Source organism: Chlorocebus sabaeus, chromosome 8 (genome assembly GCF_047675955.1).
Source record: "Chlorocebus sabaeus isolate Y175 chromosome 8, mChlSab1.0.hap1, whole genome shotgun sequence".
NCBI lineage: Eukaryota > Metazoa > Chordata > Mammalia > Primates > Cercopithecidae > Chlorocebus > Chlorocebus sabaeus.
The window spans coordinates 71,108,386-71,135,453 of record NC_132911.1 but is presented as its reverse complement, the minus strand read 5'-3'; the positions used below and the strand labels follow the sequence as shown (position 1 = coordinate 71,135,453).

Below are 27,068 nucleotides of genomic sequence, written 5' to 3'. Positions count from 1 at the left end.
GATCATAAATCTTTCTCCTCCAGCATTAAACCCAATGCTTTGCAGCCAGGATTCTATAATACAATGATTGAGAAAAACAGGAGTAATAAGACATGGAAATCAACAGCAAATTATAACATGTTCATAAACAAGGTAGGTAACTGCTTTACGAATGCTATATATATGTGGGTTTTTTTGTTCGTTTTGAGACGGAGTCTCACCCAGGCTAGAGTGCAGTGGCGCGATCCCTGGCTCACTGCAACCTCCGCTGCCTGGGTTCAAGCGATTTCTCGTGCCTCAGCCTCCCGGGTAGCTGGGACTACAGGCACGCGTCACCACACTCGGCCAATTTTTTTGTAGAGATGGGGGTTTCGCCATGTTGGACAGGCTGGTCTTGAACTCCCGACCTCGGGTGATCCTCCCGCCTAGGCCTCCCAAAGGGCTGGGATTACAGGCTTGAGCCGCCGCGCCCGGCCTTTTAGGGTATATATTGCTCGTTTGCATCCACTGCAAACTGCATTAATCATTGACAAGCTCTAGCAGAGGTACTCCTGAGCCTGGAAAGCCCCTGCGGGAAGTCACAAAGCCCCCACATAAACTTGCTATGTGGCACACGGCGTCGCCGCACCGCGCAACTAGGGAAGAGGGCTAAGGTGTAGGTCTCATCTCCCCTCCGCCCCCTTCCCAGAGCCCCGGCACTCAGCCTCTCTTTTCACCCGGGGAGGGGCGGGGCCGCGTACCGGAAGAGGCAGGGCCACCGGAGTGCCTAAGAGCTGCCCTCTGATGTCGCTCTTCCTTTCCCGCGCGACCGGCGAGGGAGGAAGAAGCGCGAAGAACCGTCTGTCATGCTGGTGTGGTGGCGGCGGCGGACCTTGCGGGCCCGTAGCTCTGCTCTGCGAGGTGAGAGTGATCGCGGTCTTAGGTCCTCCTCCTCTGTGTGCCGGGTTCCTCCGCCATGTGGGTGCCGAACGCGGCCCCTGTCCCTTTTCCTGGCGCAGCGGAGCGGGCGGCTGCTGCGTAGGCCAAAAGGCTACGCTCCCTGCACCCCCAAGGCCCACGAGCTTTCCCCACAAGCCATCTGTGCAGTCGCGTTTTGTCAGTAACCACCTGGGTGGCTTAGCTGACCTTTATCCGTCAACACCGGTTCACTGTCCTCTGCTCAGAAACTGGTGAAGGGCCTTCTGACTTAAGGAGGTGCCTGCAAGGGACCTCCGCGGGGCTTCGTGCTCCACCCGGCCTTGGCCAGATCTCTCTTGTGTCCCCATCTAAGTTGTGCGTGCGGCCTTGGCGGTTTCAGGCTCTTAGTAGGCAGCTTGTTTTCCTTAAAAGGGAGCGTTTTATAAATAGGAAGGTGATTTTCCGTTAGTTGTCAAGATGACCCTTACTGGACCGTGCTTTGTGAGTGGCTTTGAAATTGTAGTAAGCGCAGTTTACTGAGTCATAACTAGTCTCGACCCGTTCGTAGAACTAGTCGGTATTTGTTCCTGGACCTTCCTTCGTAATACGCTCTAAAGTCAAGGCATGGAGGTCGGAGAACAACACGTGCAAGTATAGAAGTCCCTTAGGCTAAATGCCTGCTACATACGGAGATGCTTGTATATACATAGAGATGTGTATTTCTGGACATAATACAGAAGAAACGGGTCAGCAGCTGGGAGGCTGGAAAAACCTGTTAGCTATTCAGAAACTTTTTTTTTTTTTTTTTTTTTTTTTTTTGAGCCAGAGTCTGTTCTGTCGCCCAGGCTGGAGTGCAGTGACTGGATCTTGGCTCCCTGAATCCTCCACCTTCAGGGTTCAAGCAGTTTTCTGCCTCAGCCTCCCGAGTAGCTGGGATTACAGGTGCCTGCCACCACGCCCGGCTAATTTTTGTATTTCTAGTAGAGACGGGGTTTCACTATCTTGGCCAGGCTGGTCTTGAACTCCTGAGCTCGTGATCCACCCGGCTGAGCCTCCCAAAGTGCTGGGATTACAGGCATGAACCACCGTGCCCGGCCATAGAAACAAATTTTAAAATTTCGTCAGTGAGACTTGGTATAGGTAGTTTTTTTTTTTTCTTCAAATTTGAAATGCATTGCTTCGTGCGAAATAATCGTTGTCAAGAGGACGAATGTCATGGCTTATACTTGAAATATTTTTGGTATTCTTATTTTTGAGGCTTCAGTAGCTTGAATTCTGTTTTCACTGGTAAGTGCTGGGACTTCTAAAAATTTCCAAACGAAATAATTGATAAAATTGGTAGTCCAGGAAAGTTCTGAAGCATAATACAAAAGAATCCACCGATACATTTGAGAACTATGATATTACCAATACTAGAGTATCTGTTTTTACATTCCCCTGCTTCCTATTCATAGGTACCCACCATTTGGAATTTTGTGCCTATCAGTCTTTTGGTTTTTGTGGGGGAGGGGGTGGTGTGGATAGCTTTGGGGTTTTTTGTTGCTTTTTTGAGATGGAGTCTCGCTCCCGTCCGTGCAGGCTGGAGCACAGTGGCACGATCTCTGCAGCACACTGCAGCCTCCACCTCCCAGGTTCAAGCGATTCTCCTTCCTCAGCCTCCCGAGTAGCTGGGATTACAGGCACCCACCCTCACGCCCGGTTTATTTTTGTATTTTTAGTGGAGACGGGGTTTTGCTGTCTAGAACTCCTGACCTCAGGTGATCCAGCCGCCCCAGCCCCCACAAAGTGCTAGGATTACAGGCGTGAGAAACCGTGTCTAGCCCATTTTTTAGGCTTTGTAAAGACAGGATTATGCATGTTGTTGTCTGCAGTTCCTGTGAATCATAGTATTAAAATGAAACATTTTTGTTTCAGTTAATTTTTTTAATTACTCAAAACCAGTAATTTATATTCCTAATATTGATTGTGTGAAATATTTTCAGCATTTCAGCACATGAAAATGATTGTTTTGCAAGGTCCAACCTTGTATGTCTTAATAAATCATTTCCTATTGCTGCCTGGCTCAATATTCTCAGTATTCTCCTGGGGTGCTGTATGACATGATTTTTTACCCCAGTCCATGTTCTTTGCAGTGTTTTGTTAACTTGGGACTTAATTTTACAGGCATGTGTCCAGTAAAAATGCCAACATAGGTATCCCTGCTCTAAAACTGCTAGGTTTGCTGTTTTAATGTTTTTAGGTGAAGGTCTTCACGCCAGTTTTTATACATCTAACCTGGCTCATAGCTCATCCTCGTCGATCTGTGAGACAGAAAAGCAATGGCTGTATACTCACTATGACCATTGTGTCTTAAAGTCAAAACTGCCACAGTGAAAGATATCATAAAATGTTTCCACCATTTTCCTGCCAGTGCTAATGGCTCCTGTTTCCAGTTTGGAATAAGCTAATCTGTGGAATTATTAGGTGCTAATCAGACAAACATACTCAGTTACAGAGGTTTGGGTTTGTCAGTATTGACTATCAAAAAAGCAGAAACAGGTACTAGAATAATAGTACTTTTTTATTAAAAAGTGGGTTGGGAGTCTGAAAGGTAGGTTGCAAGTACAGTTCCTAAAGGAATGAGATTCTCTTCTTGGACCATTCCTACATATAAGATGCCAAACAAAATGCAAATAAAAATGGGAATTCGAAATGTAATATTTAATTTCCAGGTGCAAGAAAGCCTTTGCGGTGAAGGTGTATGAAGGTTATCATGACAAATGTTTTCCAAAAACTTGTAGAAGGCTGTGAAAAAACTACTAGGATCACACGTCATGTATTGAGGTACCTAAATTTAATTAATGTTAGTTATGTGATGTATTCTTGACAGATAGGTTTAATAGCTGGCACAGTGATGACTTAAATTACTTTTTGCCGTTTACCCAGCTGAGGGTGTCTTTGAAGAAATAATTTTAAGACTGAGATGCCAGTAATGTACATTGATTAATTACTGACATGTATGTAAGGCAATAATTTAATTAAGGGTGAATATTCTTTCTTTTTAGCATATAGGTTGCTGTAGATGAATGTTCTTTGCTGTCATGTTTAAAAATACTTCTGCTTCATTGCCTCAAGTAAGTGATTTGTCAAGCAACTCTATCTGCTGATAGTTCAGAAAGTATCTGATAAACTTCAAAGGGTGGGGGCCAATTCTTGTTGAAGTTGCTTTTGCATGTGGGGTATTCTCAACATTTAATTTTTTGAGGGACGACTTGTGAATATTGAGGTTATATGAGAACTTTGAGTATGGAAAGATTTTCACTGTTGGTTTCTGACTTTGTTTTGGAGGTGTGGCATGCAACATTTTGGAAGGAAAATTGAAGACTTGTTCAAGAAAACACGAACAGAAGCAAATGATGAAAATGAGCATTTTACTTGATGTTGATAACATCACAATAAATTATGGAGAAAAATACATATTTGGCTAACTTTTAATTGCTGAACAATAAAGTGTTTTAAATCAATTCTAAATAGCTCCATTCTCATAATCACTAGTCAGACCTGTTTTGAACATATTCGAAAGATTATATAATCTTGTGAATAATTAGATTATTTATGGGTGGTGATTCTCATTGAGGCCAGCAGCTGGGGAGACATGTACCTCTAGGTTCCCTGTCTGGCTTCCCCTTCAGAGTTTGCTGTTGTACCAGATGGTTGGAATCTTAAAGCTCTTTAATGCCAAATAGCAATCAAATTCCCCCTTACAGATAAAGGTTTCACCTTTTTTATTCAGTTTGCTTTCATCTTTGTGAACAAAAAAGTCATCCTAATACTAGTACATGTAATAACTAAGCAATATAAGAGAAATGACTGGGCAGGCCAATCTGTCTAGGACTAAATTGGCAAGAATTCTAGAGCTGAATTTATATCTGGGTGAAGGCTTAGAGCTAAATCTTTTCTCCTGTTGAGTACTAGCTTATAAATTCCTTTCACCAAGGTTATAGTTTTTATATAATAAATGGTATAAAACCTGTATAGCAACATCTTAGTCACTTCCCTCAGTATAGACTTGGCGGGTACAAGTGCAGTTCTGTTGCATAGGTATATGAAGTAGTTTGGAGTCTGAGCTTTTTGTGCAGCCATTACCTGAATGGTGTACATTTCACCCATTAATTTTTCATCCCGCACCCTACCCCCTTCTAATTCTCCAATAACCTTTAAAATACCATTGGCATCATATTTAATATTAATGAATTACCTCCCATAATTGTTTGTTTCTAAATGTACACTTCTACTCTTTAGACACTGAAATAAAAGACTAGTAAATGCAGCCTTTGTAATGAGAAACTTAAACATTTAAATTTTTTTGTGGTGAAGTAACTATCTTTGAGACAGGTTGGGTTTTTTGAGCTGGGGAGATTAAGGTGGCAGTGAGTTATGATTGCATCAGTACGCTACAGTTTGGGTGACAGCTACATATAAATATGTATATAAGCTATCTTTGTGCCACACATGTGGCTCACTCCTGTAATCCCAACACTTTGGGAAGCTGAGGTACTGAGATGGGAGGATAACTTGAGACCAGCCTGAGAAACATGGTGAAATCCCATCTCTACAAAAAAACACAAAAGTTAGCCCAGGGTGGTAGCATGTCCCTGTAGTCCCAGCTACTCGGAGGGCTAAGGTGGGAGAATTGCTTGCAAGGTCAAGGCTGCAGGGAGCTGAGATGGCGCCACTGCCCTCCAAACTGGGTGAGAGCCCCTGTCTCAAAAAAAATTAAAAAAAACAGTGTTTTTAAACTTTCCAATTGTAAAAGGATCCTAGTTTTATAAAATAGGAATGTGTTTTGCCTTCCCCCATAGAGAGCCAGACATGTTTGAAATGTAGTATTTGAGAAGCACAAAATAAACGTCTTAACATTATAGAACTGTAATATGTAAATATTTTGCTGAAGACTACCTTTGTCACCAGGTGCGTTGGCTCATACCTGTAATCCCAGCACTTTGGGAGGCCAAGGCAGGCAGATCACCTGAGGTCAGGAGTTCGAGACCAGCCTGGCCAACATGGTGAAACCCTGTCTCTACTAAAAATACAAAAATTAGCCGGTCATGGTGGAGTGCACCTGTAATCCCAGCTACTTGGGAGACTGAGGCAGGAGAATCGCTTGAACCTGGGAGGTGGAGGTTGCAGTGAGCCAAGATCGTGCCACTGCACTCCAGCCTGGGTGACAGAGCAAGACCCCGTCTCAACAAAAATACTACCTTTGGCTTCTGAAAACTAATACTGTTTTCTCCCTGCTACTAGTAGGTATTCAATAATACTGAACAACTTCCTCTGGGTCCTGTGGAGAATGAGAGGTCCAGCTGTATAGTTAAGCATCTCTGTTAAGGGACCAATTTTGAAAGAATTGATGCATGGTAGCATCTTGGTTAATAAAGTGACAATTTGGTAATGACATTTTGCTTTTCTGTGAATAGAACTGATCTTTTATTAAAGTTATGGAAGCTGAACTAAAAAGGATTTATAAATTTTACAAGGTAGATTTGTTTTCTCATGATGCCCCTATCTTCACAGCAGATATCTTCCCTCCAAAAATGAGGACTAGATTTGCAAGTTGGTTTCTTTGCCTTTTGGAACCTTTCTTGTAACCAGTTAGGGTTAGAGAGCCACTTTATAAGTTATTGGCTCCTTGATTCCGTGTATTTTTTTCATTTAACCTGGCATATACATGACAACTTCCAAGGCTTTTCCTGATTCCATATTTAGGGCTTCTAAAACAGTAGTATGTAATGGACATGCCAGTAATAAAGCATGAAAAGGCCTTACATTTGAAACTTGGGGTTATATAAAATATTTAGTCATGAGTTTAGCAAGTTCACTAGTGAAGAAAAATGTTTTAATTTGTAGGTAAAGAGTTATTGCCATCTTGTGACAGTAGAGTGAACTACATAAAGGTTGACATTTTACACACTGCTTAAATTGCAACATTCTTTACATTTTTATCTATTCACCACTGGTATTCTGGGCTAACCAGTTTTTCTTTATAGTATTCTCCTTGACAACTTCATCACTTTAAATTGTCCACATTGTTCTAAGTTTTAAAATTCTGTTGGTTTTAGAGGTTTGGATTAGTATTTATCACATTAGCAATTAGTTTTGAGGGGACTATATTTTATATTTTTAAAAATAGTATTGTAATATATTCCTGTACAAAGTATTATCAAAGCATTACTTCAAAGTCACTCTCAAAATACTCACACTTTTTCTCCACTGCTTAAGTAGGAATGAACAAAAATTCCTCAAATTGTTTATTCATCACTAGAGAAAATAGTTGTCCCAGGTCCATATGTGGCAATAAATTGTTCCAGCTGTTGTTGGCACTGAGTTAGATAGAGATCCCTTTGCTCTAAGTATTCTTCATTATACAGTTTGAATGGAAATACTGCATTCGGAGCAACACAAAATGCAGTGGCCCCTAAATGAAGAAGATAACAGTGTAAATGACAAATACTGCTTAAGATGACAAATATGAAATCACATTTTCAACCAAAATATTTTATTGGAATCTTAAAAATTAAGCCCAAGCCCATGTGGTTCTGTGAAAAATAAAAGTTAAAAAATTAAGTTTTGACCTATTCAGAAGAGTATTTCAATAACCATTATTGAAATCTGACTCTTGTTTTCTGAAACCCAGAAAGCAGGTTCAGTAAATGCACAAACATTGGTACCAGGGCCAATGGAAGAAGTATGTTGATGTTTATAAAGTTTAGAACTGGAAATTTGTCTTCTACTGAAATAGTCATTATAGTTTTGAAGCTGACTACTGATGTGAGGACGTGACAGGAGTAGGGAGAAAAGGTACTGGAAAGTAGGGAAACACTAATCTTTTTTGATAAAGTTTAAGTGGATGATCAAAGATAAAGACATTGTAGTGCATTTCTCAGTTGTTTAACCCATTTACATAAAGACAGACACATAAATCTATGGAAGGGTTTCAAGACCATTCTAGGGGAAAGGACAGACTCACTTTGGATTTGGCAATGATTTCCTGAATGTGACATCAAAAGTACAGGCACCAAAAGAAAATATACATAAATGGGACCACATCAAAATTTAAAACTGCATAAAACAATACAACCAACAGTGAAAAGACAACCCATGGAATGGGAGAAAATATTTGCAAATCATATCTCTGATAAAGGGGTCTATAAATCCACAGTAAGAAAATAATCATTACAAAATAGGCAGAGAACTAAAGTCATTTCTCTAAAGAAAAATGACCAATAAGCACATAAGAAAGATGTTCAACATCACTAATCATTAGGAAAATACAAATCAAAACTACGATGAGCTACCACCTCACACCCATAAGGATTTATTATAAAAATAAAAAACAGAAAATGACAGGTGTTGGAGAGGATGTGGAGAAATTAGAAGCTTTGTGCACTGTTGGGAATGGAAAATGGTGCACCCACTGTGGAAAACAGGATGGCGGCATCAAAAAGAGTAAACAATTACTGTATGATACAGCAATTTCACTTCTGGGTATATACCCAAAAGAATTGAAAGCAGGGTCTTAAAGAGATATTAGCACACCCATGTTCATAGCATCTCTCTCAATTTGTATTATATATTCATTAATGTCTTTACTTTTTTTTTTTTTTGAGACAGGGTCTCACCCTGTTGCCCAGGCTAAAGTGCAGTGGCATGATCATGGCTCATTGCAGCCTCGACCTCCTGGGCTCAAGCCATCCTCCCACCTCAGCTTACCGAGTAGCTGGGACTACAGGTATACACCATCACACCCAGCTATTTAAAAAAATGTTTTTTTTGTACAGATGGGAGGTCTCACTATGTTGCCCAAGCTGGTCTCGAACTCCTGGGCTCAAGTGATTCTCCTGCCTTGGCCTCCCAAAGTGCTGGGATTACAGGCATGAGCCATGATGCCCTGCCATGTGTTTACTCTTTTTTTTTTTTTTTCTTTTTTGAGACAGTCTCTTGCTCTGTCGCCCAGGCTCACTGCAACCTCCGCTTACCGGGTTTAAGCAATTCTCCTTCCTCAGCCTCCCAAGTAGTTGGGACTGTAGGCACACACCACCACACCCGGCTAATTTTTGTATTTTTAGTAGAGACAGGGTTTCATCATGTTGGCCAGGCTGGTCTCGAACTCCTGACCTCAAGTGATCCGCTGCCCCAGCCTCCCAGTGTTGGGATCATAGGTGTGAACCACTGTGCCTGGCCCATGTGTTCACTTTTTAATATCTGTTCTCTCACTAGGCTGTAAGTTCTACCAGGGTAGAAACTGTAACTTTTTTCACTACTATGTAACTAGTGCCTAGCACCTAGTGATCATTCAGTAAATATTTATTGACTCACAGATTGGAAAAAAGATCATGAATATTTAGTTCAAATAGTGATAATTATGAGGCATATTATGAGAACATATACACTATAATTTTAATACATTAATCCTCAAATTATAATTAACCTCAAATTACCTTTACAGTTTTACTTTAATATATACAGCCATACCTCAGAGATATTGCAAGTTCAGTTCCAGATCAAAAATGTGGTTCAGTTCCACAAAAAAGTGACTATCACAATAAAGCAAGCCACGTCAATTATTTGTTTTCTCAATGTACATAAAAGTTATATTTACACTATATTGTAGTCTACTAAGTGTGCAATAGCATTATGTCTAAAAACAAGATCCAAACATACTTTAATTTAAAAATGCTTTATTGCTAAAAAAAATGCCAAAAATCATCCTCTGCCTTCAGGAGTCATAATCTTTTTGCTGGTGGAAGGTCTTGTCTCCATGTAGATGACTGCTAATTGATTAACATCAGCACAGTGTTTGTTGGAGGTTGGGATGGCTGTGACAATGTCTTAAAATGAGACAATAATGAAGTTTGCTGCATTGATTGACTCTTTCATGAAAGATTTCTTTGTAGCATGTGATTTTTTTTTTTTTTTTTTGGTCATTTTTATTTATGTTTTTTATTACACTTTAAGTTCTGGGGTACATGTGCAGAACGTGCAAGTTTGTAACATAGGTATACACGTGCCATGGTGGTTTGCTGCACCCATCAACCCATCACCTGTATTAGGTATTCCTCTTAATGCTATCCCTCCTCTGGCTCCCCCCACCAACAGGCCTCGGTGTGTGATGTTTTCCCTCCCTGTGTCCATGTGTTCTCATTATTCAACTCCCACTTATGAGTGAGAGCACGCGGTGTTTGGTTTTCTGTTCTTATGTTAGTTTGCTGAGAATGATCGTTTCCAGCTTCATCTATGTCCCTGCAAAGTAGATGTACTCATTCTTTTTTATGGCTGCATAGTATTCCATGATGTATATGTGCCACATTTTTGTTATCCAGTCTATCATTGATGGCCTTTAGGGTGATGCTGTTTGCTAGCATATTTACCCACAGTGGAACTTCTTTCAAAATTGCAGGCAATCCTCTCAAACACTGCCACTGCTTTATCAACTAAGTTTATGGACTATTCTAAATCCTTTGTTGTCATTTCAACAGTGTTCACAGAATCTTCCCCAGGAATAGATTCCATCTCAAGAAACCACTTTCTTTACATCCATAAGAAGCAACTTTTCATCCGTTCATGTTTGATCATCAGTCTACAGCAATTAAGTCACATCTTCAGGCTCCACTTCTAATTCTAGTTCTCTTGCTGTTTCCGCCACATTTGCAGTTACTTCCTCTACTGAAGTCTTGAACCCCTTAAAGTCAGCCAGGAGGGCTGGAATCAACTTCTTCCAAACTCCTGTTAATGTAGATATTTTAACCTCCTCCCATAAATCACGAATGTTCTTAATCACATCTAGAATGGCAAATCTTTTCCAGAAGGTTTTCAATGACTTTGCCCAGCTCCATCAGAGGAATCATGGCAGTGATGGACATAACAAGGCTTGAATGTTGAAATTACTTCTTTATCCAGGGGCTGCAGAATACATGTTAGCAGGCATAATAACAACATTCATGTCCTTGTACATCTCCATTAGAGCTCCTGGGAGACCAGGTGCATTGTCAATGAGCAGTAATCTTTTGAAGGGAATCCTTTTTTTTTTTTCTTGAGACAGAGTCTCGCCCAGTCACCCAGGCCGGAGTGCAATGGTACAATCTTGGCTCACTGCAACCCCTGCCTCCCGGGTTCCAGCAATTCTCTGCCTCAGCCTCCCGAGTAGCTGGGATTACAGGTGCCTGCCAGCACACCCAGCTGATTTTTGTATTTTTAGTAGAGATAGGGTTTCACCATCTTGGCCAGGCTGGTCTTGAACTCCTGACCTTGTGATCCACCTGCCTCAGCCTCCCAAAGTGCTGGGACTACAGGCATGAGCCACCGCACCCGGCCCTGGGAATCCTTTTTTTCTGAGCAGTAGATCTTCACAGTGGGCTTCAAATATTCAATAAACCATGCAGTAAACAGACGTGCTATCATCCTGGCCTTGTTGTTCCCTTCTAGAGTATAGGCAGAGCATGATTAGCATAATTCTTTAATGGCCTTAAAATTTTCAGACTAGTATATGGACATTGGCTTTGACTTAAAGTCAGCAGCTGCATTAGCTCCTAACAAGGGAGTTAGCCTGTCCTTTGAACCGTTGAAGCCAGGCATTGAAGTCTCCTTTCTAGCTATGAAGGTCCTAGATGGCATCTTCTTCTAATAGAAGGCTATTTTGTCTATATGGAAAATCTGTTGTTTAGTGTAGCCACCTTCATCATCATCTTAGCTAGATTTCCTGGGTAACTTGCTGCAGCTTCTCCATCAACACTTGCTGCTTCATGTTGTACTTTTATGTTATAGAGATGGTAGCTTTCCCTCAGCCTCATGAACCAACCTCTGGTAGCTTTTGACTTTTCTTCTGCAGCTGCCTTACCTCTCTGAGCCTTCATAGAATTGAAGAGACTCAGGGCCTTGCTCTGGATTAGGGTTTGGCTTAAGGGAATGTTGTGGTTGGTTTGATCTATTCAGACCACTAAAGCTTTTTCCATATCAGCAGTAAGGCTGTTTTGCTTTCTTATCGTTTGTGTGTTCACTGGAGTAGCACTTTAAATTTCAAGAAGTTTTTTGTTTGTTTGTTTGTTTTGAGATGGGGTCTCCCTCTGTCACCCAGGTTGGAGTGCAGTGGCATGATCTTGGCTCACTGCAACCTCTGCCTCCTAGCAAGATTCTGTCTAAAAAAAATATTGAAAAAAAAATTCAATATACCTAACCAAAATTCATTATGAAAGGAAAAGTAACTAAAGGTGAAAAAAATCTTCACATGGGTTTTTCTCCCTCCCTCACTCCCAAAATAATAAATGCTGTTTATTTATTTATTTATTTATTGAAACAGTCTTACTCTGTTTCCCAGGCTGGAGTGCAGTGGCACCATTTCAGCTCACTGAAACCTCTGCCTCCTGGGTTCAAGTGATTTTCCTGCCTCAGCCTCCTGAGTAGCTGGGATTATAGGCAGTTGGCAACAGGCCCAGCTAATTTTTGTATTTTTAGTAGAGATGGGAGTTTCACCATGTTGGCCAGGCTTGTCTTGAACTCCTGATCTCAGGTGATCCACCTGCCTCAGACCCCCAAAGTTGTAGGATTACAGACGTGAACCACCACGCTCAGCCTCCCTCAGTAAATACTTCAAGAAAGTCTTGACAAAATAGTCACTGTATTAGTCCATTTTCATACTGCTATAAAGAACTGCCCAAAACTGGATAATTTATAAAGGAAAGAGGTTTAATTGACTCACAGTTCAGCATGGCTGAGGAGGCCTCAGGAAACTTACAATCATGGTGGAAGGTGAAGGGGAAGCAAGACATCTTCTTCACAGGGTGGCAGGAAGGAGAAGTGCCAAGCAAAGGGGAGAGAGCCCCTTATGAAACCATCAGATCTCATGAGAACTCACTCACTATCACAAGAACACTACCCCCATGATTCAGTTATCTTCATTTGGTCTCTCCCTTGACATGTGGGGATTATGGGGATTACAATTCAAGATGAAGTCTGGGTGAGGACACAAAGCCTAACCATATCAGTCCACCCTGACCCCTCCCAAATCTCATGTTCCTTTCACATTTCAAATCCAATCAGTCCCCCAGAGTTTTAATTCATTCTAGCATTAACCCAAAAGTCCAAGTCCAAAGTCTCATCTGAGACAAGGCAAGTCCTTTTCACCTATGAGCTTCTAAGTTAGTTACTTCCTAAATACTATAGGAGTACAGGCTGTACACCTAAATACACCTGTTCTAAATAGAAGAAATTGGCCAAAATGAAAGGGCTACAAGCCCCATGCAAGTCCAAAATCCAGTGAGGCAGTCATTTATTTTTATTTTTATTTTTTTTTGAGATGGAGTTTTGCTCTTGTTGGCCAAGCTGGTGTGCAATGGCATGATCTCATCTCACTGCAACCTCCATCTCCCAGGTTCAAGCGATTCTCCAGCCTCAGCCTACCAAGTAGCTGGGATTATAGGCGCCTGCCACCACGCCCAGCTAATTTTGTATTTTTAGTAGAGACAGGGTTTCACCATGTTGGCCAGACTGGTCTCCAACTCCTGACCTCAGGTGATCCACACGCCTTGGCCTCCCAGAGTACTGGGACTGCAGGTGTTAGCCACTGTGCCTGGCTAACTTAAAGTTGCAAAATGATCTCCTTTGACTCCATGTGTCACATCCAGGACATGCTGATGTAAGAGAGGGGCTCCCACAGCTTTGGGCAGCTCTGCCCCTGTGGCTTTGTAGGGTACAGCCCCTCTCCCCGCTGCTTTCACAGGCTGGTGCTGAGTGTCTGCAGCTTTCCTAGGTAACGGTACAAGCTGTTAGTGAATCCACCATTCTGGGGTCTGGAGGACAGTGGCCCTCTTCTTATGGCTACACTAGGGAGTGCCCAGTGGGGACTCTGTGTGTTGGGGGTCCAACCCCACATTTCCCTTCCTCACTGCCCTAGCAGAGGTTCTCCATGAGGGCTACACCCCTACAGCAAACTTCTGCAGGGACATCCACACATTTCTATACATTGTCTGAAATCTAGGCAGAAGTTCTCAAATCTCAATTCTTGACTTCTGTGCAACTGCCGGCCCAACACCACGTGTAAGCCACAAAGGTTTGGGGCTTGCACTCTCTGAAGCAACAGCCTGAGCTATACGTTAGCCCCTTTGAGCCAAGGCTGGGATGTAGGGCACCAAGTCCCGATATTCACAAAGCAGCAAGGCCCTGCGCCTGGCCCACAAAACCATTTTTCCTCCTAGGCCTCTGGGCCTGTGAAGGGAGGGGCTGCTACGAAGACCTCTGATATGCCCGGGAGACATTTTCCCCATTGTCTTGGTAATTAACATTTGACTTCTCGTTACTTATGCAAATTTCTGCAGCCTGCTTGAATTTATCTACAGAAAATGAGTTTTTGCCTTTTTACTGCATAATCAGGCTGCAAATTTTCCAGACTTCAATGTTCTGCTTCCCATAAGTTCCAATTTCTGATTATGTCTCTCAAGTTCAAAGTTCCACAGATCTCTAGGGCAGAAGCAAAATGGTACCAGTCTCTCTCTTTGTAGAGCACAGCAAGAGTCACCTTTATTCCAGTTCTGAGCAAGTTCCTAATCTCCACCTGAGACCACCTCAGCCTGGACTTCATTGTCCATATCACTATCAGCATTTTGGTCAAAGACATTCAACAAATCTCTAGGAAGTTCCAACTTTCCCACATCCTCCTATCTGCTTCTGAGTCCTCCAAACTGTTCCAACCTCTGCCTGTTGTCCAGTTCCAAAGTCACATCCACATTTTTGGGTATCTTTATAGCGGTACCCCACTCTGCAGTACCAATTTACTGTATTAGTCTATTTTCATACTGCTATAAAGAACTGTCTAAGACTGCGTAATTTATAAAGGAAAGAGGTTTAATTAGCTCACAGTTCAGCATGGCTGGGGAGGCCTCAGGAAACTTGCAATCATGGCAGGTGACAGGGAAGCAAGGCACCTTCTTTCAAGGCAGCAGGAAGGAGAACTGCCAAGTGAAGGGGGAAGAGCCCTTATAAAACCATCAGATTTGTGAGAACTCATTCACTATCATGAGAACAGCATAGGGGAAACCACCCCCCTGATTCAGTTACCTCCACCTGGTCTCTCCTTTGACATTTGGGGATTATGGGGATTTCAGTTCAAGATGAGATTTGGATGGGGATGCAAAGCCTAACTGTATCAGTCATGAAGTTAAAATATTCAGCCATATGGCTGGGCGTGGTAGCTCACACCTGTAACCTCAGCACTTCGGGAGGCCAAGGAAGGCGGATCACTTGAGGTCTTGACAGTTTGAGACTAGCCTGGCTAACATGGCAAAACCCCATCTATACTAAAAATACAAAAATTAGCTGGGCCTGGTGGTGCATGCTTGTAATTTCAGCTACTCAGGAGGCTGAGGCAGGAGAATCACTTGAACCCAGGAGATGGTGGTTGCAGTGAGCCAAGATTGTGCCACTGCACTCCAGCCTGGGTGATGGAGTGGGACTGTCTCAAAAATAAATAAATACATACATACGTACATACATACATAGATACTCAGTCATATTCTATCATAGGAGTCCTTAATATAATAATACTATAATTCTTCAATTCAAAGACATATACTTTCATCTTATTACTGTACTCCAGTTGTATCTTAACAATTGATGGCATGGCATGGTAAAATTGGCAGAATTTTTTCTTTACTTCACATAGAATAATGTGTCTTAGATTTAATGAAATGTGGTCTTAAACATAGAATAGGAAAAGCATGTAAAGATAAAGCAAATTGATAATCTTCAACAAACCTGACAAAAAACAAGCAATGGGGAAATAATTCCCTATTTAGCAAATGGTACTGGGAAAACTGGCTAGCCATATGCAGAAAACAGAAACAAGATCCCTTCCTTACATCTTTTTTTTTTTTTTTTTGATAAAGTTCAATGTATTAATTTTTTTTTATATATTTTAAGTTCTAGGGTACATGTGCACAATGTGCAGGTTTGTTACATATGTATACATGTGCCATGTTGGTGTGCTGCACACATTAACTCATCATTTACATTAGGTATATCTCCTAATGCTATCCCTCCCTGCTCCCCCCACCCCACGACAGGCCCTAGCGTGTGATGTTCCCCTTCCTGTGTCCAAGTGTTCTCATTGTTCAATTCCCACCTATAAGTGAGAACATGCAGTGTTTGCTTTTCTGTTCTTGCGATAGTTTGCTGAGAATGATGGTTTCCAGCTGCATCCATGTCCCTACAAAGGGCATGAACTAATCCTTTTTTATGGCTGCATAGTATTCCATGGTATATATATGCCACATTTGCTTAATCCAGTCTGTCGTTGATGGACATCTGGGTTGGTTCCAAGTCTTTGCTATTGTGAATAGTGCCGCAATAAACATACGCGTGCATGTGTCTTTATAGCAGCATGATTTATAATCCTCTGGGTATATACCCAGTAATGGGATGGCTGGGTCAAATGGTATTTCTAGTTCTAGATCCTTGAGGAATCGCCACACTGTCTTCCACAATGGTTGAACTAGTTTACAGTCCCACCAACAGTGTAAAAGTATTCCTATTTCTCCACATCCTCTCCAGGACCTGTTGTTTACTGACTTTTTTATGATTGCCATTCTAACTGGTATGAGATGGTATCTCACTGTGGTTTTGATTGGCATTTCTCTGATGGCAAGTGATGATGAGCATTTTTTCATGTGTCTGTTGGCTGCATAAATGTCTTCTTTTGGGAAGAAAAGAATATGAACATGTGTCTGTTCCTATTCTTTGCTCACTTTTTAATGGGGTTGTTTGTTTTTTTCTTGTAAATTTGTTTGAGTTCTTTGTAGGTTCTGGATATTAGCCTTTTGTCAGATGAGTAGATTGTAAAAACTTTCTCCCATTCTGTAGGTTGCCTGTTCACTTGATGGTAGTTTCTTTTGCTGTGCAGAAGCTCTTTAGTTTAATTAGATCCCATTCGTCAATTTTGGCTTTTGTAAGTCAAAAGAACAAAGCTGGAGGCATCATGCAACCTGACTTCAAACTATACTACAAGGCTACAGTAACCAAAACAGCATGGTACTGGTACCAAAACAGAGATATAGACCAATGGAACAGAATGGAGCCCTCAGAAGTACTACCACACATCTACAACCATCTGATCTTTTCTTTTTTTTTGAGATGGAGTCTCGCTCTGTCACCCAGGCTGGAGTGCAATGGCGTGATCTTGGCTCACTGCAAGCTCCGCCTCCCAGGCTCATGCCATTCTCCTGCCTCAGCCTCCTGGGTAGCTGGAACTCCAGGTGCCTGCCACCACGGCCAGCTAATTTTTTGTATTTTTAGTAGAGACAGGGTTTCACCATATTAACCAGGATGGTCTCGATCTCCTGACTTCGTGATCCACCCACCTCAGCCTCCCAAAGTGCTGGGATTACAGGTATGAGGCACTGCACCCAGCCATCATCTGATCTTTGACAAACCTGACAAAAACAAGAGATGGGGAAAGGATTCCTTATTTAATAAATGGTGCTGGGAAAACTGGCTAGCCATATGTAGAAAGCTGAAACTGGATCCCTTCCTTACACCTCATACAAAAATTAATTCAGGGTGGATTAGAGACTTAAATGTTAGACCTAAAACCATAAAAACCCTAGAAGAAAACCTAGGCAATACCATTCAGGACATAGGCATGGGCAAGGACTTCATGTCTAAAACAACTTCCTTACATCTTATACAAAAATTAACTCAAAATGGATTAAAGGCTTAAATGTAAAACCTAAAACCATAAAAACCCTAGAAGAAAACCTAGGCAATACCATTTAGGACATAGGCATGGGCAAAGACTTCATGACTAAAACACCAAAAGCAATTGCAACAAAAACCAAAATTGACAAATGGGATCTAATTAAGCTAAAGAGCTTCTGCACAGCAAAAGAAACTATCATCAGAGTGAACAGGCAACCTACAGAATGGGAGAAAATTTTTGCAATCTATCCATCTGACAAAGGTCTAATATCCAGAATCTACAAGGAACTTAAACAAATTTACAAGAAAAAAAAAACCCATCAAGAAGTGGGCAAAAGATATGAACAGACCCTTCTCAAAAGAAGACATTTATGCAGCCAACAAACATGAAAAAAGCTCATCATCACTAGTCATTAGAGAAATGCAAATCAAAACCACAATGAGATACCATCTCACAAAAGTTAGAATGGTGATCATTAAAAATCCAGGGAACAACAGATGCTGGTGAGGCTGTGGAGAAATAGGAATGCTTTTACACTGTTGGTGGGAGTGTAAATTAGTTCAACCATTGTGAAAGTGTGGCAATTCCTCAAGGATCTAGAACCAGAAATACCATTTGGCCCAGCAATCCCATTACTGGGTATATACCCAAAAGATTTTAAATCATTCTACTATAAAGACACATGCACACGTATGTTTATTGCAGCACTAAATATTTACAATAGCAAAGACTTGGAAACAACCCAAATGCCCATCAATGATAGACTGGATTAAGAAAATGTGGCACATATACACCATGGAATACTATGTAGCCATAAAAAATGAGTGCATGTCCTTTGCAGGGACATGGATGAAGCTGGAAACCATCATTCTCAGCCAACTAACACAGGAACATAAAACCAAACACGACATGCTCTCATTCATAAGTGGGAGTTGAACAATGACAACACATGGACACAGGGAGGGGAACATCACAACACTGAGGCCTGTTGGAGGTCTGGGGGGAAAGGGGAAGGAAAGCATTAGGATAAATACCATGTGGGGCTTAAAACCTAAATGACGGGTTGATAGGTGCAGCAAACCACCATGACACATGTGTACCTATGTAACAAACCTGCATGTTCTGCACATGTAACCCAGAACTTAAAGAGAAAAAAAATAGGTGGGGCGCGGTGGTTCATGCCTGTAATCTCAGCACTTTGGGAGGCCAAGGCAGGCAGATCACCTGAGATCAGGAATTCGAGACCAGCCTGGCCAACATGGAGAAACCCCGTCTCTATTAAAAATACAAAATTAGCTGGGTGTGGTGGCGCATGCCTGTAATCCTAGCTACTCGAGAGGCTGAGGCAGGAGACTTGCTTGAACCCGGGAGGCAGAGGTTGTGGTGAGCCGAGATCATGCGATTGCACTCCAGCCTGGGCAACAAGAGTGAAACTCCATCTCAAAAAATAATAATAATAAATAATAATAATAATTTTAAAAAGAAATGCTAGTTAAAAAAGATAAAGCAAATTGAAATGAAAAACATGTATATATCCTTCCTAAATACTATTTAGTATTGGTTGGGAAACAGTGTTACTCTCTTTTGGTAAATAAAACTAATTCAGGATGATAATTAACCTCTTTTAGGGGCCATAAATCTCTATTTCATAAAAATTAATGCTGTATGTTCCTAGGAAACAATGTATAAGGCACACACATATGTACATTTGTATATGATTTAGGGATTTACAAGTCCCTATACCAAGCATCTATGGATCCTAGGTTAAGAATGCTTGATATTTATAGAACAAAGACAATTATAGAACAATTTATAGAACTTTAGATAATTATAGAACAAAGTTCTAATATTCGAATGAATCTCTGCAAACGGGTATTACAATATAAATGTAATTTAAAGCAAATGTAATCACCAACATGTACACACAGAAAAGCTAGTGTTAATACATTCTTTAAGTCCCAGGGCTGGAACCAAGGTTTGGTTTGAAGAATGGTATCGCTAATCAAAATTAATGTCTCATCTAATTCAACCAAGAACTTGGGAGAATAACTCTCCTTACCCTTACCTTAAAAACCTCTTTTGCGTGTTTATTAGCAAAAGCATAATAAGCGCCATTCATTTAAAAAAATTAAATGCTATAGACGTAGTATTAAAACTAGAAATTCGGTGAAGGTATTGATACAAGATAATCAGATTTTCTTTTCTTTTTTCTTTTTTTTTTTTGAGATGGAGTCTTGCTCTGTCGCCCAGACTGGAGTGCAGTGGCACAATCTCAGCTCACTGCAACCTCCACCTCCCAGGTTCAAACGATTCTCCTGCCTCAGCCTCCCAAGTAGCTGGGACTACAGGCACCTGCCACCACACCCAGCTAATTTTTGTGCTTTATTAGTAGAGATGGGTTTTCACCATATTAGGCAGGCTGGTCTCCATCTCCTGACCTTGTGATCCACCTGTCTCGGCCTCCCAAGGTGCTGGGATTACAGGTGTGAGCCACTGCACCCAGCTGATGATCAGATTTTCTTTTGCTATCTTGCCTAACTCTGCTGTGGGGGATTGTTTGAAATCTAAATGTTGCAAGTTATTTTAAAAGGAAGATAAATTAAAATCATTTTATGTGTTGTATTAAGTACTTTTTCCCCCAGAATTCTTTAAGCAATGCAAAAGTTCAAATATGAAAACAATCATGCATAATAAGGAATTTAATATTAGATGATGATACTACCTACCCAGAAACAGTTAATAAATGCCCAAATTAAAACAGGCCTTACCTGGTAGTGATTTGTTATTCTTTAAAATAATATTTTAAAAATATATGTAACATTTTAATTTAACCAATTAAGAATATTTAAGGTTAAATATAGTTATTTGTAGTAATCATCAATAATTGAATCCATTACCATATTTCAATGTGAGGGATGTTTCAAATAGTAAGGCTGCAATCAGCACATCTTCTTTAAGCACTTTATTCCTTAAGTTCAGTCGTGCATGGGCTTCAGATAGGAAAACGCTAAAAAAGAAAATAGTTGCCAATCAAAATATGTTGATATTATAAAAATAATATATATTTTGGCAGGAACAAACCAAGACATATGTGAACCTTAGCCACACCTAAAGCATATTCTTACTTTAAAAAAATTTTTAGTTTCTTTTTTAGTTTCTTTTCTTTAATTTTTTTTTTCCTATCAACTTAAATAGACTGTTCCAGAACAAGCCAGTATCCTATTGGTTTCCATCCTGGCTTTTATTTATCATTCCACACTCCCCTCCCGAAGTTTTGTTCAGATAAATACACAGTTGAGAAAATTAATCTAACTAAATATCTTTTACAGACAAATCCTTGACTTTTTCTTTTAGTCCTTCATTTATCTAAAATCCTCATAGATTTCCAAGATTTTTGTTGGCAATTTCAGCATTGGAAGGGATCTTGGAATTCAAAGTTCAAACTTTCATCAGAAAACTAAATTTCCTCTACAACATCCTGGGCTATTCGTTTACCAGTATCTTTTGGACCTCTCCTAGCATTCATGGCTTCATGAGGCAATCCGTTCCTTTATTTTTAAATTTTTAACCAACTTCCATTACTGAAAGATCTCTTTTAAGCAAATGTGATGTATCTGAATGATTGCTGAACTTGGGAATCAGAAAACCTGGCTGAGTCTCTAGAATTTACTAGCTGTATGACTTTGTATAAATCATTTAATGTATGAGATTTTTTGAAACTCAGCTATAAAAGGGAGATAAGTAAAGGCATTTGAAAGTTTTGCAACTAACTATAACCATAACTAACTATAACCAAGATTCTATCAATCTAAGCTAAAATTAGTTTCACTGCAATTTCTACCCACAGGTCTCTTGTTCTGTCTGCTGAGACCTCTTAATATGATGCTCTTCAGATATGCAAAGATAACTTTTCGATTGCTCCGTGTTTTCTCTCCTTCAAGTTAAATATTTCTAGTTCCTTTACTATGCTATGAGACATAACTTTCAGCTCCTCACCATGATGGCTACTCTCCTCATGACCTGATTTGGTTAATACTCCTTTTCAGTACAGTACAACAGCGGTTTTGACCATCACAGTATAGATGAGGCATAACTAGCATTTTGTTGCTCTTGATATATATTCTGTTAATATGACCCCAACTCTCAGTATTATTAATAGCCATATTACATTATTTACTCTTATTAAACATAAAAATAATGAAATATCAAATCCTTTTCATATTAAGCCATATTACCATTTTCTCATCAATTCACACTTATACTACAGAGTCTGGGCATCTAACAGAGGGCTTTACATTTATCCTATTAACTTTCTTCTTGTTAGATTAAGATCACAATTCAAGTTTGTGAAGTTCTCTCCAATATTGCTCATTTATAAATGTAATTATCATGTCTCTGATGTCCTCATCCAAGATCCTTCTAAAAATGTTGACCGGGACAGAATATGTATAGAGCCTTTAGAAAGTATTGTTCAGCTCCACTTCTCTAGAAAAGCAAAGATGCTTGTAATTAGGTACCTGTCTATAGAAATGGGAGAAAAATTCAAGGTTTATGACTCTTCTAGCTAGGGGTTCATTTACTCTGCTGTTTCACAAACCACCCTTAGTATTTATTTCTACAATGTGAAAAAGTAGAATTACGTTAAAATTAACTACTTTATTTTTGAATAAATAGCTGCATCACAGCTTCACTGTGTTGTGATGTAGCTGTACCATAGTTTAAACAGTCCCCTATTGAGAGACCATTTCTTTATTTGATATAGTATTAAAGTGTAATCTCAAAATAATTGTGAAGTAGAACTAGGAGTAAAATAATTCATTAAATAAATAAATAAATATATTGTTAAAACTGCAACATAAAATAAGACAGATGAAGAACTGGCAGAAAATGTCAAGTATAAATCTGTAAGATTTAGATATATTTAGTTAATTTCCCCAACTGTATATTTATCTTCATAGAGCTGAAAAAATGCTAAAGATAAGCCAATTAGAAGTCAACTCTTTGATAAATGTTTCAAAATGGAAAACAGAATTGCATTACATAATGCTCTCTATTTCCTGAATTAAAATTTAAAATACTCAGATCAAATTATACTGTTTGCTTTTCTTTTTTTTTTTGAGACAGAGTGTCACTCTCTTTGCCCAGGTGCAATGGCGCAACCATGTCTCACTGCAACCTCTGTCTCCCAGGTACAAGCGATTCTCCTGTCTCAGCCTCCCAAGTAGCTCGGATTACAGGCATGTGCCACCACACCTGGCTCATTATTTTGTATTTAGTAGAGATGGGGTTTCATCATGTTAGTCAGGCTGGTCGTGAACTCCTGACCTCAGGTGATCCACCCCCTTTGGCCTCCCAAAGTACTGGGATAATAGGCGTGCACCACTGCGCCCGGCTTTAAAAGTTCTATTTTCTCATAATGTTCTTTTCTCTATAGTAAAAATATGTTTTGTATTTGAACTCACATAGTCTCCGTTTACATATGAAAAGAATTATATATTTTTTGAGACTGTGTGTTGTTCTGTCGCCAGGCTGGAGTGCAGTGATGCAATCTTGGCCCACAGCAACCTCGGCCTCCCGGGTTCAAGTGATTCTCCTGCCTCAGCCTCACGAGTAGCTGGGACTATAGGCATGCGCCACAACCCCAAGCTAATTTTTTTTGTATTTTTTTGGTAGAGACGGGGTTTCACCGTGTTGGCCAGGCTGGGCTCAAAATCCTGACCTCAGGTGATCTGCCTGCCTTGGCCTCCCAAAGTGCTGGGATTACAGGCGTGAGCCACTAGGCAAGGTTTTGTCTTTTTTTGTTTTTTTTTTTTTTAATTGAGAAGGGGTCTCACTCTGTCACCCAGGCTGGAGTAAAGTGGCACATCTAGGCACTCTGCAACTTCCGCTTCATGGGCTCAAGCAATCCTCCCACCTCAGCTTCCTGAGTAGCTGGGACTACAGGCACCTGTCACCGGGCCTAGCTAGTTTTTTGTATTTTGGGTAGAGACAGGATTTCACCATGTTGCCCAGGCTGCTCTGTTTTGTTGTTGTTGTTGTTGTTGTTTTAAATAGATGTGAGGTCTCACTATGTTGCCCAGGCTGGTCTCGAATTCTTGAGCTCAAATGATCCTCCCACCTCAGCCTCCCAAAGTGCTAGGATTACAGGTGTGACCCGCTGCACCCAGCCCCAAGGCTGGTCTTGAACTGAGCTCAAGCCACCTGCTTGCCTCAGCCTCCTAAAGTGCTGGGATTATAGGCATGAGCCACTGTGCCTGGCCAACACCCATTTTATTTTTATTTTTTTTTGAGATGGAGTCTCGCTCTGTTGCCCAGGCTGGAGTGCAGTGGTGTGATCTCAGCTCACTGCAACCTCTGCCTCCCAGGTTCAAGCAATTCTCCTGTCTTAGCCTCCCGAGTAGCTGGGACTACATGCGCGCTCCACCACGCCTGGCTAATTTTCTGTATTTTAGTAGAGACGGGGTTTTACTGTGTTGCCCAGGCTGGTCTTGAACTCCTGACCTCAGGCAATCTGCCCTCTCGGCCTCCCAAAGTGCTGGGATTATAGGTGTAAGCCACCATGCCCAGCCAACAGTCACATTTTTAAAAACAAGGATTTGCATTTGAAATCAGTGCACTTTCCTCAGACATATCTCATATGTGGCATCCAATAAAAATTAGTTTAGTAAAAAAATTATTAGAGATTAAAATGATGTAACATGATATAACAGAAGGAATTGTGAAGCCTTTAGTCCTTTTGGAACAAGGCCATTTACAAACCAACCAACTAGCAGTCAAGCAGAGAAACAATTGAAATAGGTAAATTAGCAATTTAATTAAACACATCATTTGTAACTCAATGCTGATTCTAAAATCTTGAATTGAATACCTACAGATATTTTAATGCAGATGCCGACAGTTTTGATCCATATATAGAGTCTGTTCTGATTCTGCGACTTGCTAGATAATAGCCATGAGTCATTCTTTCTGCTTCCAAGCTGAATTCTACATTCAAATTCTTTGCAAAAGCCAGTAGCTAAAAAGTGTGAAAAATCCAAGATAATCAAGCTTTATTATGGAATCAATATAACAGAAATCAAAAGTATACTGGCACTTTATTTTTACATGTTTGCATATTTTATTACATAAAAAAGAGTAAATGTCTGGGGCTATCCTGAAGTCACTGAACACTTTAAATATCACAGTGTTATACTTGTAAAGAATATTAAAGTTTACCCAGAATAATCTCCTCCCTCTCAGTGCAAAAATGTTCTGTGCAATATATTTGAATGACTGTACAATGTCTTTGCTCCCAGTGAAAGGCTCACCTCCCTCAGAAGCTAATTTTCCTTTGAATAGCTTTAATCACCTGATAGTTTTTTCCTCATAACTTTCTCTCATTGGCCTAGAGCTACTTGCCCTCCTTACTTCCCTTCCTTCCTTTTAAAGAGCACTTAACATTTGGTATGAGGGGAAACATTATGTTAACTGCTTTGAAGGTGGGCTTTGGTGATTGAATAAGATTTGGGTAGAGAATAATTCTGCAACACAATGATTATCACTGTTTTTTGTGAGTTTTGAGCTTTTTTTTTCTTTCAGAGTCAGTGATTCCTAGTTCCCAAAGTCCTTCTCTGTGACATAATTTCCAGATTTTTTACTATCCTAGTTATTTTCTACTTTTTCAATTCAGATAACTACAGGAAAAATTAACTATAATAAGGTTGCTGTTTTTTTCTGACACTATCTACACCTGGAGAAAGGTTGCTATTAACTATAAAATTTATATTTTATTATTTTATTTATTTATTTATTTTGAGATGGAGTTTCACTCTTGTTGCCCAAACTGGAGTGCAATGGCATGATCTCGGCACACTGCAACCTCAGCCTCCTGGGTTCAAGCGATTCTCCTGTCTCAAGCCTCCCAAGTAGCTGGGATTATAGGCACGCACCACCACACCCAGCTAATTTTTTGTATTTTTAGTAGAGATGGGGTTTCACCATGTTCACCAGGCTGGTCTCAAACTCCTGACCTCAGGTGATCTACCTACCTGGGTCTCCCAAAGTGCTGGGATTACAGCGTCTGGCCTATTTTGTTTATTTATTTTTGAGATGGAGGCTTGTTCTATCGCCAAGGCTGGAGTGCAGTGGCATGATCTCAGCTTACTACAACCTCTGCCTCCTGGTTCAAGTGATTCTCCTGCCTCAGCTTCTTGAGTAGCTGAGACTACAGGTGTGCGCCACCATGCCCAGCTAATTTTTTTTTTTTTTTTTTTTTTTTTTTTTTTGTATTTTTAGTAGAGACAGAGTTTCACCATATTGGCCAGGCTGGTCTCGAACTCCTGAGCTCAGGTGATCTGCCCGCCTCGGCCTCCCAGATTGCTGGGATTACAGGCGTGAGCCATCATGCCCGGCCTAAAATTTATATTTTAAATTTAACTTTTAGAAAAGCATAGAGATGGCTGGGCGTGGTGGCTCGCACCTGTAATTCCAGCACTTTGGGAGGCCGAGGTGGATGGATCACGAGGTCAGGAGATCGAGACAATCCTGGCCAACATGGTGAAACCCCGTCTCTACTAAAAATACAAAAAAATTAGCCAGGTGTGGTGGCAGGCGCCTGTAGTCCCAGCTACTCATGAGGCTGAAGCAGGAGAATCACTTGAACCCAGCAGGTGGACTTGCAGTGAGCCAAGATTGCGCCACTGCACTCCAGCCTGGTGACAGAGCGAGAAAAGAAAAAAGAAAAGCAAAGCATAGAGACACGTTCCTAGACTGGACATGTCCTGGATTGGATATATATCCTGGCTTCTTTATTTTCTTTATTCTCCACAACTCTCTCCAGGCTTTCAGAACTGGATATACTATTAATAGTATCAATAACCCTCTCTAAGTTCTCTCTAAGATGGCATGATGATGAGCCACCAATATCCTCCTTCATGAAAGGACTTGTTGCCCAGCTACTGAGATTCTGTCAGCCCCTTCGGGGATTGCCTCAGGACAGTCCACATCACATGAATGATTGAGGCAGAAGTTGGGGAGGACTTTATAAAGTCCTCAGGTATTGACAGAAAAGCCCTCTCAAATACACATTGGCACACTAAACTCCATCTCAGTCTGTTCTGGAGAGCTCAGGCTGCAACAAATTCCATCCACTTTGATTTGTGTAACAGATTTATCTTCCAGAGAAATCATTTTTACTATTTTACTTTTTTACTATTTTACAGTTCACTCTACAACTGTTCTCTATAGTCTGACAAACCAACTATAAAATCTTTTGCCTGTGCAAGACTTACTGTAAATATGCCAAAATCCTATGACTCCAAAATACAATTTTTGCTCCAGTCAAGCTGGTCTTATCGTTTTCCATGTATACTAATTTCTACTTTTATGTCTTTACACTGTTAATTCTACTTAGAACACCCATCCTTTGTGCATCTAAATTTTACCCTTTCTTATAGCCAGCTGATGTCCAGCCTCCTCCATGAAGTTTTCCCAG

At 40.6% G+C, this 27,068-nt stretch overlaps 1 protein-coding gene, 1 long non-coding RNA gene and 1 other non-coding gene across 4 annotated transcripts in view; 2 read left to right on the top strand and 1 right to left on the bottom strand.

Annotated features, from left to right (window-relative positions):
• Positions 1-725: 725 nt before the first annotated feature.
• LOC103236918 (uncharacterized) lies at positions 726-4,379 on the top strand. Its single transcript, XR_498455.3, has 4 exons — positions 726-879; positions 3,588-3,699; positions 3,921-3,989; positions 4,204-4,379. It is a non-coding gene; the product is annotated as an uncharacterized lncRNA (long non-coding RNA).
• On the top strand, positions 3,758-3,846 carry LOC119624966 (small nucleolar RNA SNORD87). Its single transcript, XR_005241126.1, has one exon. It is a non-coding gene; the product is annotated as a small nucleolar RNA SNORD87 (small nucleolar RNA).
• A 2,357-nt stretch (positions 4,380-6,736) lies between the features above and the next one.
• The window catches only part of MCMDC2 (minichromosome maintenance domain containing 2), a 48,705-nt gene continuing 28,373 nt past the window's right edge, over positions 6,737-27,068 (bottom strand). For both annotated transcript variants that reach the window (XM_008000781.3, XM_008000783.3), the window contains 3 exons: positions 24,469-24,611; positions 20,494-20,603; positions 6,737-7,330 (listed from right to left, as the gene is read on the bottom strand). In XM_008000781.3, coding sequence (XP_007998972.1) covers positions 7,164-7,330; positions 20,494-20,603; positions 24,469-24,611 — 420 coding nt within the window. In that variant the 3' untranslated portion in view covers positions 6,737-7,163. The remainder of the gene's footprint in view (positions 7,331-20,493; positions 20,604-24,468; positions 24,612-27,068) is intronic.